Consider the following 14,782-nt stretch of genomic DNA (forward strand, 5'->3'; position numbering starts at 1 on the left):
CTGAGCAAGATTTGAATAGTCTGACAGCCTTCAGGTTCACAGCAGAGCGAAATTACAGTTATCTGTCACACGATTTCCTTTGGCCAACAGCATTTAAACCACTGAATGAAGTAAGCTGTGCAATGCCTGCAACCTATCCTTTGGGCCCAGGGGCTGTGAATCTGCTCAGTACAGCTCAACAACTCTCACCAGTGAGCTCAGAGATACAGATGAACCCCAGGCCACGTAGTGCTGAGTTCACCAAAGCAGGGCTGTGGGCAGCCAGCACAAACCACCACAGCAAAACACTCCCGAATGTCACAGAACGCAGCCATCACCTGCCTACACCCCATAAGCAGCATAGGGTTTGCAAGGACATAAAGGCTGGAAAAGCACTGAAAATTACCAGAAAGCTGAAGAATCAAACTAGCAGTTTGAACCCCTGACCCCCTGGCAAGGACAGAGCAGCTGAACGTGGCTGTCACAATCCACAGGTTATCAATTGCTCCCTGCAACCCATTCTCACATTTGTGAGCTCTGCTCACATCTGAAAGCTCTGCTTTAAGATCCTGGCTGTTCTCACAGCTTCTTGTGACTATCAAGTCTAAATTAGTATCTTAATTAGAAAAGAAGGATAAGAGTGCCAGTGCTTTTCCCAGCATAATTACATTTTCACTAGGGTTTTTACTATCAAGATATAACGACTTGGGGGAAAACTAGAAGTCCTGTTAGCAAGTTATTTAATGACAGAAGGAAAAACAAGGAATTAGAAGTTTTTAGTATTCCAGTCTCTGGGTGTGTTTTTCTCATCCAGGAGCAAAGATACCCAGCTAGACAGAACTACTCCCAGATCAGGTGTACCAGCTTTCACCTCTGGGGAAAATTACCAACTTTCCCCTAACCAGTGCAATTTGGGACTTGGGAGGAGAAGAGGTAGTTCTGAAATAAGCCTCAAAAGCGTATTTAGATTAAAGTGCCATCCCACAGAGAAACGGAGAGAGAAAAGAAGGAATACAAAAGAAAAATATGAACCACACATTTTACCAGGAGCCTCCAGATCCCTTGCACCATCTCCCTGACGATGACCTCACTTGGCACAGTAAACTGTATTCCTTACTGAGTGTGGAACAATTGCAGATATACTGTATGATGCCTGGTAAGTATTAAATGTATACATAGACTTAACTGGACAGGACTTGCATCAGCATCAATTATAACTGTCGTTTTTACAAACAGAATATGGAATTACAGAAATGCCTTAGGATGTTCAAAATAGCTTGAAAAAAATAAAAGAGAACAGAGGTACTGGCAACAGAAGGGTGGACAGGGAAGTATAGCATGATTACACAGCTAATTTAAATGAATTAATTGGATTTTACATAGTGATCCTCTACAAAAGGATGTAACTGTATTAATAAAGATTGCCATACTACGTAAGAATTTATTTTTTCTGAGTACATGTTATGTTAAGGACTGGTAAGCATTCCATTTATGTTTTTTGAATGGCAGAAAAAGTTTCAAGTATATTCAAGACTACTCCTAGTTTATTTTTAGATCCACTAGATTTCAAGCTGACATCTTTTCAATATTCAGAAGCTACTTTGTTGAAGCCAACTTTTTAAGAACAAGAACCTGTCAAAGAAAGATACTGACTGTACTGTACTACAATAATGCAATCCAATGAGGTTCAAAGCATAACCACTTCCCATCATAGGATATTATTGCATAAATTTTCAATTAGCTGCCTTGAGTCAGCAGAGTTTTACTGAGGTTGTATCACAGTTCACCGACTTCTTTGCCAGACCTTCAGAGTTCATCCTTGTTTTGCAATGCCCTGTCCTCAGCAAGAATCATTGCCAGGAGATAGAAACTCTTCACTGTTACTTTCTAGTCTGCAGCTAAAAACATCAAGGAATAAAAGACCTCAAGAAATAACTTTCCTCTAAACTGAAAAATTAATGTTTAGATTTGAAAACCATCTTGTAATCAATCAATGAGAGTCATTTGTAGACCTCACCACTACACCAAGAAAAAACAAACAATATATATATATACTTAATCTAGCAATCATTTAATGAGGAAAGATGTGGTCAGTTAAGAGATCCAGCACCTCACTCTAACCTCAGGAATGTTAAGCATCACACCTGATGCTTCAAATTTTGTGAAGTACAATGGTGTTTTCAGATAAAGAATAAAACTTTAAAAAAAAAAACTCTGGGCTTTTTTAAGAACACACGATCACCATGAAATACGGTGTTAAAAGTTTAAACAATAGAACAATAGTGCTACAACCCAGTTTTAATAAGTATTTTATTTTTATTGAGTAATGCATTGCAATGCTGACAAGGACGCAAGGTCATGGATGTAAGCCTTTTTTTCCCTTTACCATTTCTAACAAAACAGAAGTGAAATAGTTTGAAACACCTTTTATTGGAAGCGTGTTTATCTTCATCAATCTAGGCCATCAGAGTTATAATGCCTATACAAAGCTTCTGTATTCAAGAATCTGACTTTCTGATGCCTGCCTCACTGTCATTTAGCTATTTTTGGCTTGTGGACATATTTACATTATTCATATAATTTATGTGGAAGAAACTAATAATAATAAGATCTGATTACCACCTGTGAAAGGAAAACAAAAAGTTTAAAGCTCATTTCCAGGAGAAAAAGATATATACATGATGTCAGGAGACACCAGTCCTCAAACCAATTCTTCATTCCTCCATTCCACTCTGTACTTCTCATATAATTAATTGAGGGTATATTCTCTATAGCTGTTCTAGACACAAAGTATTATGATATATTCTAAGTGAATACATGAACTGCCAGATAGCATTTGCCTGATAGAAGGTTTCTGAACACATCTACTTCAACAGTAATTTTTGTGCAAGTTGATGGAATAAAACATCTGGTTTTAAATTTGTTCTGTGTTTTTACTGCAGTGTTCATAGCAGCTGTTATTTTCACTTTCAAAATGCAGATAATTTATCATCTAGATTCTCAAACTTGAACCACATGAATGTTGGCATTTGTCCCAACTGTAAGTTTCATTTAAAATATTATTTCACTGGAAAAACCTGTTGAACAAGAAGTATTCATTTCATTGTCACGTACAAGGGGCTGAGAACTCATCCATTATGTTAATGCCATTTTTGTGAACTGCATATACTACCTATATATAGGGAGAGACACACACAGAAGAAAAAAGAAGCAAAAGGCAAGTTAAGGCCTTACTTTGGGAATTTTTGAAGTTCTCAATTTTATGTCTTCCCTTCTGTTTGTTCTTCCTAGCATTTAAAATTTTTCTGTTTATCCACAGTCTAAAAAGTTTCCCGGTTGGGAAGAACGAACATATCCAATGTACTATTTTCTTTACACATCATACGGAAGAAAATATGATACACAAAGTAAGAATCTTGATAACAAGATCAGCATGCTGGTTTCCTTCCAGCTCTTCTGCACCCAGCTTGTTCAAACAAAGCTTTGCAGAAACCAGACCTTTCTTATATCATCTTGGGATAGTTGGAACTTTTCGGCTTTCTGTGCCAATACTTTACAATCCAATAGTGTTTCCCTTGCCTTTACTCTTAGGACTATCAATTCATTGACTGAAAAAAGAAGTTTAAGTTTCTATGTTTGGTCTTTATCCTGACAGCTGATATGAAGCTACCTTTACCAAGTATCTTGTCAGCACTGTCTCTTAGAAACGTATGTACAGAGTCCACAGAATCCACTGGAGGGTGGTTTCATCAATATATTGTGGGATAAGTAGAGCATTAGCTTTGATCCTTCTGAAGAAAGAGTATTTAGATTTGTGAGCAACCATTACTTCTCAAGACCTTTACACATTAGGTTGCTGCTTTGCACACATATATATTTTTCTATATAGAAATACTGTTCTACAAAAATCCAGATCATCACTGTTTTAATCAAAAATGAAGAAACAATACTTATAAACTTCAACAAGAAAACAGGTTCACCATCGCAGATGCTTGAATTCCCACATAAAAAATACTGTGTTTAAAAGGGCAAAGGTAAGCCTGGCACGTTAATATACATCCAGGTGGACACTGTCAGTAGCTTCCTCTGGCTGCTATTTACATCAGTCCTCTACTTGCCTGAAATTAGCTCTGCTACAGAAGGTGGCAAAGGGAAGAAAGCACAACCAGAAAAATCCTCACTACGCATTCTGCAATTTAAAAAGTACTACTTTCCTCACTACTTCTTGTGTGCCAATCTTAATGGCAGTATTAAAATTTATAAACAAGAGCAAATTCTCACTTGGCTTTCCAAGACTTCATTCTCAACTCATGTTATACAATTTCCAGATTTTTTTTTTTTTTAAGAAGTAAAGGTCTAGCAGCATTGTGCTGTCTTCAGTTGAGCATCTACTTCTGTCTCATCCCTATTTCTTCCCTTTCACAGAATCATAGAATGGCTTGGGTTGGAAGGGACCTTAAAGATCATCCAGTTCCAACCCCCTGGCATAGGGGGGAAACCTTTCAGTAGACCAGGTTGTTCAAACCTCCATCCAACTTGGCCTTGAGCACCTCCAGGGATGGGGCATCCACAACTTCTCTGGGCACCTGTGCCAGTGCCTCGTCACTCTCACAGTAAAGGATTTCTTCCCAACATCTAATCTAAACCTACTCTCTCCCTGTGTGAAAACTATTCTCTCTTGTCCTGTCACTACATGTGCTTTGCCTCCATCAGTCCATCCCCCAGAGGCTTTAACTCCTTTTCTAAAACTCTACAGCCATTCTCTTTTCTTTCCTCCCTTGTTTTATTGCCAAATTACCCTTTCCTTGTACTTGGATAATAAAAATAGGATTAAGTTTGATACATGAACACAACGATCATAAAACAAAGCTCACTAAGCAGGTAAGATAAAACAGGAGAAAAGCAGAGAGGAGAAGAAAAGAGAGACAAAACACACTACACTTTATGGTGTGGAAGGCAAACCTTCCAGCAAAAAACAACCAAAATAAAAACCCCAAAAACCAAACCAACCAACACCACCAAATGTTTTGCTCCTCCACTGTGCAGGTTTGGGCTGGGAGAGAGTTTATTTGTCTACACTTTGGTATCTTCTTCACGATTAAGTTCATTATTTTCCTCCTACCAGCATGATAAAAGCACTACACAGAAACTTGACACAACTCCAAATAATGGCAACAGACAGGAAACTGGCCATTTCCTCTCTTCCTCCCTCCTCTTTTCATTTCATAAATTCAAACAAACAAATAGCAGAATGCCTGGTCTTGCCTGCATTTGTTTAAACAAGTCTCCTTTTACTAGAAAGGTTTTCTCCATATTCCAAAGCTGGAAAAACACACACACCCCCCTCCTGCTGAGGTTAAACACACTACCCCGACTGCAGTGTGCGTGCCCTACCTCAGTGAAAGGTGTACCAACCAACGCAGCTGTAAGTGGAGTGTGGTTCACAATTCTGTAAGGTAAACACCGAAGCTTTATCAACACACAGCCCCAACTCACATTTATGTACTTCTTGTCTCACCACTACTCTTAAATGTGCTCCAAGTCCATTCTCAAGCAAATCAAATAAACATCAACTTATTTTACAAAAAATCTTGTAAACCTGACTAAATGCATACTATATAAGGCACAGCTTTTAACACTGAGACAAATAACCCCTGAAAGGCTGTGCAGTTGAAAAAAGCCATTTCCTCGGTCACTGAAAAATATGTACTTGATACATGAACTTGTCGTAGTAACTTACTCAAAACACAGTAAAAATAGCAATTTTGGGATTTCAATTTAGAACCATCCAACTGATAGCCTAAGATCTTTTCAGTTAAGTACCTCTTAGGGCACCTGCCAATGCTCCTACCCAAAAGCAACCACATTAGCCTGCAGGAGGGTCCTAAATAAGCACCGAGCATACAGCAATTAGTACGACACATCAGCGTATTCCTGCCTTTTATTTTGAAGATTCATACTCCAAATTTCAAACTGCCATTTTAACAAAAAGATACCACCAACAAAATTGTGAGGTTACACCAAGCATATAGTGAATGACAAAAAAAGGTTAAGGCTCATCAATAGTTGGTGCATCCAGCTCCTTTTCATCAAAAACAATGGGGAAGCACCCAAACCACAGAAAATTACACATTAAATACACTGAAAAACAGTTAAAAGATGGAGCTAGCCTCAAAATATAACTAAATGAGGTTATTTGAGTGAATGTATTTCTAATAAGGTTTTTTGGCAATCGGTACTTGACTTTGGAGTGCTTAGCAATGACCTACATGGAAGGAAAAATTTCCATAAAGATTGCTGATGATACGAAAATAGGCTATCATCAGCCAACATCATGCTTTCCAATACTGTCAAAACAAAATTATATATCTAGTGACAAAATGGTCATAATTACAAGATAGAGGATTCACCTGGAAAAGAACTGACTCACAAAAATTCAGGGTAAGGAAAACCTACTGATTATTTTGGTCAAATAATTCTTCCAACTAATAATAACTTTCCTCAACTATATTTTAAAATTCTTGTCTTCCTAAACAAATAATTAGCTGCCCTCAAAAAACAGGGCCTGCACGCACCATGAGAAAGCCCAAGAAAGATCATGGGGGGATATGCAAAAACATGCTAACTGTGGAGAGAGCAGTCTTCAGATTGACAGCTAGCACAGAAATCCTTTCCAACACCTTCCCAGACAAAAAAAGGTTAGTGAAGTGCTACCCTTCATTTTGACACTTCTGGCACTCACTTGGGTAGTACTATACCATATGTTCCTGGATCAAGAAGTATACCAGATACCAAGAGAAAATGGCATAACAAGCACCAGGAATGTTGCAGCTTTAGTAAATAGGAAATAACAAGAGTGTGGGTGTGGAAACTAACAATTAAACTTATGAGGCAAATCTAACAACCTAATTTTTAAAAAATAACCAACAGAGACCTAAAAAGATAGTGGTCTTTCAACTTTTTAAGCAGGGAATAAATACTGAGTTGGAGCAAACCAAACACATTATCCTTGTATTTGATTCAAAGTGCAACTACAATTGAAAGCGTACGCAGTGCTGGTGTCCCGTGTAAATAAAAACTCTGGAACACTGAATAACGATCAGGACTATGATAAATTATTAAAGTTACTGGGAGAGCTGACTTGCAGCAAGAAAATTCCGTTGGTCTCCAAATACAGACAAAAGATAACCACCTGGCCTGCCCAAAAAGAATGAACATAGAGCTCAAATGTGATAAGAGGTGTCTTCAGTCCAGCATAATGAGATTCAGTGAAGAGACAAAGACTCTTAAGGCACACTAAGTACAATAGGCAGTTTTTTAAGTAGTGATTAACTCTGGGCAAACTGTTCCCATGGCTATGGTGAAGAATCCTCTATCACCAGAAGATAAATTCTCAGATCAATATCCGAAGAGAAACACAAGGCTAGAGAGAACAGAAGCACGGCTTGTGCTATACAACTGAGTAGTTAAGAATCTCCATCCTTCAGTTTTAAATTATCTACTAATTAAATGCCATCTTGGAAAGTGAAGTGCATTTAGACAGCATTTACGGCAACATTTCTATATGCAACAGATAAATACTAAGCAAACTTTGTCTCTCTGGATTATGTCCCAAAAAGTAATCAAACATCTCAGGAAGACATCCATGAAAGCCTCCAAGATCTAAAGCACAATGCCAAGATACCTGAAAATAAAGTTACATTAGTTTATTATAGGAAAACAAATTCTGCATTTCTCAATGAACCAAATTCACTGCTTTCTGTTTCATCATTCATTATAATACATATTTAACAAATGTAGTTTTACATTAAAAAGCCATAGTTATGGTAATTTTTAGCAACCTTTTCACTTAGGAGGTTCAGCCTTTTAAATACATCATAAAGAACAAAGTTATAGTATTAGGAGAAGCTAAAGCCCAAACAGATTCTTACTGAACAATTGGTTTTAAATATAATGACTGAGGAAAATTTTTGAATACTTATACACTCACAAAATTACTCCAGGCACATTACTTAGTTTAACAACCTACTGTCACTTCTCCTACATGAACAAAATCCATATTCATAAACTGGTGGGGCTTTATAAATGAGCCAGCAAGTGCATGTGTGCTCCCTCTAACCACATTTATCATTGCCTTGCTAAGCACAGAAATCACCATTCAAAAAGCTAGCAGCAAAATGAGCCAGTAATAACAAAACCCAGATCAGGGCAAGTGCCTGTTTCCATGCTAGTGCCAAGTGCCACTTCTTTGCACTGCCTGAGAGCTAAGTGTGACATCTGGGTAAAAGGAAGACCACACTCTATTTTGACTGTCACTTCATCCCCTCTGGTACAAGACTGCTGCTCAGCTCTGAAGAGCACCTGCAAATCCCAAATATACTGCCTGAGTGAAAATGCCCAAGTCTCATCTGTTTCAAACAGATTTTTCCTGCATTATCATCAAGCATCTTCTGCATTAGGTTATTATCCATTGTATGAATTTATCCTCTGCATACGCATAAGCAGCCCTGACACCATGTGACACAAGCAGCTGAGGAACAAAGAGCTTGGGTTACCTGCCTGGGGACAAGAGAAATGTCCATTGGCAGTTCTCCAACCAGAATCCACACCCCACAGTGCAAACCAATTCCTTAACTGAAAGACCATCTTTTTTAATTTCAGCCTGAGGTTCAAAGTTGTCTTCTTCCAAATGTAGCCTGCAAGCATCACTGAAGGGCAGAGAATGATGGATTTCTCAGCCTCTCTCTTACCTTGTTAAAATTCTTTATCTGACATTGCTGTTTGAAATACCTCCATTCTCTCAACAGAGCTGGTTTAGAGGCAACAGCAAAAGCTATTCAAACTAATCAACCAGTCTGTCATTAAACCAGTTAGGTTTAATCAGCCACTAACTAAACAAAGAGAAAGTACACCTTAACTTAAATTTTCCTATAAAGAAACTAGATATACATTTTAAAAGATTGATTTATTTCTTTTTACTTTCGTTTGTTTTTTTAAGTGAGCATTCATGACAGTTAAGGGAGAGAAGTTTCAACAACAGAAAGTGAAGGAAGGAGAGGAAGAAAAAAGAAAGCTTACATTTCAATGTGATTATTTTTGCTACACAGATTTCAGGATTAAGAAAACAGATTAGTGCCTTAATCCAAAACAGAATTTACTAATAACTGACTTTCTGGCATTTTAAATTCCAAGTTTATCTAAGACTAATTACATACACCTTGATTTCAGTAATGTAAAATATGCAGCTACGAAGTGTTTAGCACAGGAAACATCATTTGCTCCAAAGAACTAAAATAAGGTGGGTTTAAGTAGATTTCTTCCTTTTCACATTGCCTCTTACTATAAAGAGAGCCCACAAGTGAAAGGCCAACAGTCTCCAGTAAAATCTATTTTGCAAGTAAAATCTTTAATAGAATGTTAGCACCATATTATAAAAATGCCTTGAAATTTTAAGGTTTCCACAATTCCTAACAAATTATAAGCAAGGTTCCAAAATTCAAGTAGGAGATGTCCAACAATAGAAGAAACAGAATATATTGCATCTCCAGTTTCTAAAAAAGGAGTCTCCCCATTCACAGACTCTGCAAATAAATCCTGGAGGGTATTACAACACTACACAAATCCCTGGATAGACATGCCACAGAATCACACTAAGATGAAAAAATACGCAGTGGAGGAGCTGGTGTTAATCTAACTCCAGTACGAACACAAAAAACTCCCATTTCAACAAACTTTGCAAACATTAAGTGCATGGCCATTTTCTCCTTCTCAGACACTGTCTACTGGTAGAATCCTGACAGTGTGGTTTATTCTTATATTAAAAACAAAGCTTCTTTAAATTTAACTTCTCTAGGACAGACTTCCCTCTCTGCAGCTATATAGGTGTACATAACAACAACAGTCATATAGTTTGTTCAGTAACCATCTACTAGTATTTTATACTGGAAAATGTCCCAATTCATTGCTCGAACAACTTGACTGGTACCACTGAAGAACTGGCAAATACTAGAGGTGCTAACTACCCCAAAAATCCACAAGCAGATGTGTCAATCACAAAATTCTGTGAAAGACTAGTTAGCTAACTCAGTAAAACAGAGAGGGAGGTAATTACTGTATTTGAAGATAACTGTCAATTCTTCTATGAGGTCATAATCTGTTTCACAAAAATATATATATAAATTTTTTAAAAAATAATAAAAAAGTTACACACAGATTTTTGTGCTACAGCACAATACAGTGTTGACATATTTTGTCAGCATACGGAGAAAACCCTCCCAAAATAGCTGCAGTCAGAGCAGCAAAAGCTCTGGGAGCCAGTGAAATCAGCCCCTAAAGTGGCACTAAAATCTGATTGCTCTTCTGGCAGTATCCTATCTGCTGCTTGGGACACTGGTAATAAGAAAGAGTCTTTCTGTTGTGGCAGGAGTCAGACTGCAACTGTTCTGTGCAACTACACAAGGAAAGAGATTACACCACAGCACTGGAGAGCCTGATAAAGATCCTGAGTGCAAAAAATCCCCAGACTGCCCCAAAGCACACTTTTTGTTGACCTACAGGGAATGCAGCTAATCCCCAAAAGAAGTCTGGTGGTGCCTGACAAGAAGTCAGGCATGATTCATGCAGGCTGGTAACACAGTATGTTTCCCAGCTGAGAGAGGAAACAGGAGTAGTCCAAAATAATGCTTTAGAAAACACCTGGGCTAGAGAACAATTTACACAGAGCGGGCCAGCTCAGAAAAGCAACAACATCCATCAGCTAGGGCTCCATTTCTTGTTATTACAAACCCAAATTTAAGTCCCAATTCAAATGCAGATGATCCAAGACTTTATACATGCTTGCAGGATAAAACCCTACAAGTGTAAGTACTACATATTTTCAGGGAAAAAGCGGAGAGGGGAATGCAGACACCGTGAATTTCCCACTACCTTGGGCAAATGGGGGTTTTAGGATTTTTTACAACATTTTGCCAATCTAGTCAAAAGACAGGATAGTAACGTCACAGGCAATAAGTATTTCAATAATTTCAAATTGATTAATGAACAAATAAGTCTTGCGTGACATGAGATGACACCACAGAGACATATTTGTCCATCAAATCCACAAAACTGCTGCTTAAAATACAAGCTCTATCCTCCAATACACACGTAACAAGTAAATCCCAATAGAAATTATTTGTAACAGTACTTCAATTGAGAACACAATTACTTGTAGTTTCATAGTAAAGACAGCCAGATGCCCTGACGTCTCAGACCAGACACAAGCATTCTTATGCCAAAGAGTCTGTTTCAGATTAAGCTCTGCTCTCTGCATCCATACCTGAATAAATCCACAGAAAGTTACAGACTTAAGTGGAGACGCTCCAAATGCCTGGGCCCCTTCACACCTTTATCGCACAACAAACTGCTTCAAAACAACCAAACAGGAAAACACAGTTTCCTTCTGCTTGTCATAAAGGTGAGGAATCACCTCACTCATTTCCAGATCAAGTTGTTCCTGATCTGCTAGAGCAGAAAAAAGAGATTTCATTATTAAGAAACAACAAACCCTTGGGAATTCTCAAAATAAAAAGTAATGCAGCTATCCAGATTGACCGATTTTGAGGCCTTCAATTACTTCCATTAATGCTTATAAATGAAGCATAATGCTTCAGTAATCATATTCAGTTGCCTCGTCCAAAATCAGACTATCTTGCATATGCCTGCTAAAGAAACATTTATTCAGAAGTGACACTACTTTATTATAATTCAAATTACAGTAATTGCTTCAGACTTGTACGGGCTGCTTTGCACGCTAAGTGTTGGATAACCTAGGAAAGCCTTTCAACTCCAATATCACACGGCAAGAGCTACATTAAATACATTTAAATTATTTAGGCTAATAGATAAGGAGCTTTAAAGAAGAACATTCCAAATCCATGATAAGTGAACTGTGTCAGTTTTTGCTTTATTTTTCCGTTTTATTTATATTCGTGCCATCTGGTTGTATTGATCATGCAGTTAAACAATCTTGTGTTTTTTCAAATGAAGTAAATCCAAAACTAATTTGTCTGCTAACAAATACGCTGCAGGTGCCAGCTACGAAGTCACTTAGAGACTGGTACAGAATGAGCTCCAATGCACAGTAAACACATTCCATAACAAATATCCAGAAGGCCAAACGGAGAACCATGCTCAAACCCATGGATCACACTACTCATTTATTGAACATTATATAATAAAACCAACTTCTGTAAGCCTCAAGTTTCAGCTGATCTGTTTAGAACTTGTATCAGATTCCGCATCCCAAACCACAGCTGCACACATCAACAGAACGGAGTAAGTGAGCAAACTAAAAAAGTTACTTATCCTAAAAGCTCTGTGTCACCATAAACCACTTGCTCAAAATGCCAGACTTACAGAAAATAAAATTGGCAATTGACAAAGCACAATAAAGCAGCATTTAAAAAGACTGCTAAAAGCAAACCAACATTAATTTCCAAGTGCTGTGGTAGAACTGTTTAAGTGACATTTGTCTTTTTTCCATAATGTTTTCAGGTAAAATTTTTTGGATATGCACAGACTATACACACCATTTCCAGCTGCTAGCCTTACCAAAGATTTAATCTGTTTCCAAATGCAAAAAGCAGGCAGCTTTAGACCCAAAGATTTATAAGCAATCACCCCTATTTCATAATTTCAGATAACAACCCTTAAAATCACATGCAGAAAAGGAGCTACTGTCTCTACAAAACGAGATAGAGGTGTCAGGGGGAAAAAAAAGGGGAGAAGAGAGGCTTTTAATTTTTTGTCATGGATTTCAGTTCTACATTTTAGGTATCAAAATGTGTGTGTTTTTTAAACAAAACTACAGGAGGACTAAATACACCGACAAATAGATAAAAGTCTAATGTGCATCTAGAACAGAACTACGGTAACCAAATGACAGTAAAGGGCCTTCTCTATGTCTATGCTGAAGCAGTCAAGCTTAATAGAAATCAGTGTGTCTCCAGTTCACACCCAACTTTTTCACTGTAATTTACAGCTGGTACACCTACGCATAGCCTCCAATGTATGCAATTAGACCAGCTCCTGAAATTCTTCAGGAAGTACTGCTACAGTAGTCCTAGCACTGATTTAGCCACACACGAGTCAGCATTAGAGCATCACTGGCATTTATGCAACTCTGTCACTTATAAATATTTTACATTTACGGTCAGAACATCAAGATCTCAGCCATTCCCGCATTCTTACTGCTTGGGATCACCTAACATAAGTAACACCAGGTTTTGATCGTTCTGTTTGGTTTTTTTAAAGGTCTGTGAAGAGCTTTGTAACTAGTCCTGTACTTGTTCTCTCTATAGCATTTTCTTCTCTTTAAAATCACCACAGTGATGCCTTATATTTGAAAGTTGAGTTTTGGACACACATCTTCATCCATCCACTATGAAAACAAAGTGGAGTAACAACAAGCAAAACACTAATACGAAATTTTCTCTCTTGCTTTCAACAGATACCCAATACAGCACTATTAACTCCACAGTCGGGCTCCAAATCTGTAAAAATGTTGCACTACAACTTGACCAAAACCGGACCGTCCTAGGAACTTCCACAGATGCACGTCAGCCTGTCCACGCCCAACAAATTGCAGGACCTGGGCCTGTCACCGTATCAGCATAAATTAGGACTTGTCAAACAGGTAGGATACAGCAACCTAAGTTATTTTATTGAACACAAAGGTAACTGTTTCCGCTGTCCCACCCCATAACGAAAAAAATAATAGTAACAATCACAAGCATGGCATTTTCCCCCATTTATTTTGGGAAGCTTTCAGTTTTTCCTTCTTTAGTTATCCAAGCTAACTTCACAGACGGAGACTAACGTGATAGAAAAACGAGCTTAAAAACGGAACCCTGTCAGGCAGGGACAAGCAGCATGTGCAGCCTCAGCCTTCCCCCCGCCCGCACCTGCGGCGGCCGCGCCGGGGGACACCGCTCCGACCCTGCGCCGGACCACCTCCCCGCCCGCCCTTATGCCAAACTCGGCCGGGAAAATAAACAAGTCAAACAAAAGGGAGGAGAGCGGGCGTAGAGAGGAATGGAGCCCGGCCTCGGGACGCGGCGGCCGGGAGGGCTGAGGTCGGGTCAGGCGGCAGCACCGGTTGCCCGGGCACCATCTTGGGGGCGGCCGGGGTCGAGGACGCGGCCCCGCAGCGCCGCCCGGGGCCGGCCCGGCGCTTTACCTGCTCTGCCAGCCCTGCAGGAGGTTGGTGTATTTGCTGAGCGTCCCTTCCAGCACCGGCTCCCGCCGCCTGCCGCCGCCTCCGGGCGCCTGCGCGCCCCCCGGGCTGGCCGCCGCCGAGCCGGGGCTGCTGCCACCGCCCCCGCCTCCATCCAGCCTGCCCGCGGCCGCCGCCCGGCCCGGGAGCCCGCGGCTGGCGGAGGAGGACGAGGGGGACGAGCCCGCCGACGTGGGGCGGCTGCTGCTGCGGCTGCTGCTGTTGCTGCCGCCGCCTTCGCCCGCCGCCGCTTTCTCCATGGAGCCCCGCGGCGGAGGCTGCCCGCCCGCTCCGGCCGCGGCTACCGCCCGTGCCCGGCAAAGCCCTGACTCACAGGCGGCGCGGAGAGGGGCGGCGCCCGGGGGAGAAGGGGCCGGGCCGCGCCGGGCGAGGGAACCGCCGCGCCGCCTCCTCCTCGCCAGGCGTTGCGGGGAGTAGGGCGGCGGTCGGCGCCCCGCGGCTCCGCGGGGTCCCGCCCGCCGCCCCCCCGGGCGCCCCGCCCGCCCGAGCCAGGGGCAGGGCGCTGCTGCGGCGGCGGCAGGGGCCGCG

At 40.4% G+C, this 14,782-nt stretch overlaps 1 protein-coding gene across 1 annotated transcript in view; it reads right to left on the minus strand.

Moving 5' to 3' along the window:
- The window catches only part of OSBPL10 (oxysterol binding protein like 10), a 110,421-nt gene extending 95,906 nt beyond the window's left edge, over positions 1-14,515 (minus strand). Inside the window, exon 1 of the mRNA XM_082295745.1 lies at positions 14,198-14,515. Within this exon, the coding sequence (XP_082151871.1) occupies positions 14,198-14,493 (296 nt within the window). The 5' untranslated portion in view covers positions 14,494-14,515. The remainder of the gene's footprint in view (positions 1-14,197) is intronic.
- Between the last annotated feature and the right edge of the window lie 267 nt (positions 14,516-14,782).

This window comes from Coloeus monedula (genome assembly GCF_965178545.1).
Source record: "Coloeus monedula genome assembly, chromosome: 1".
NCBI lineage: Eukaryota > Metazoa > Chordata > Aves > Passeriformes > Corvidae > Coloeus > Coloeus monedula.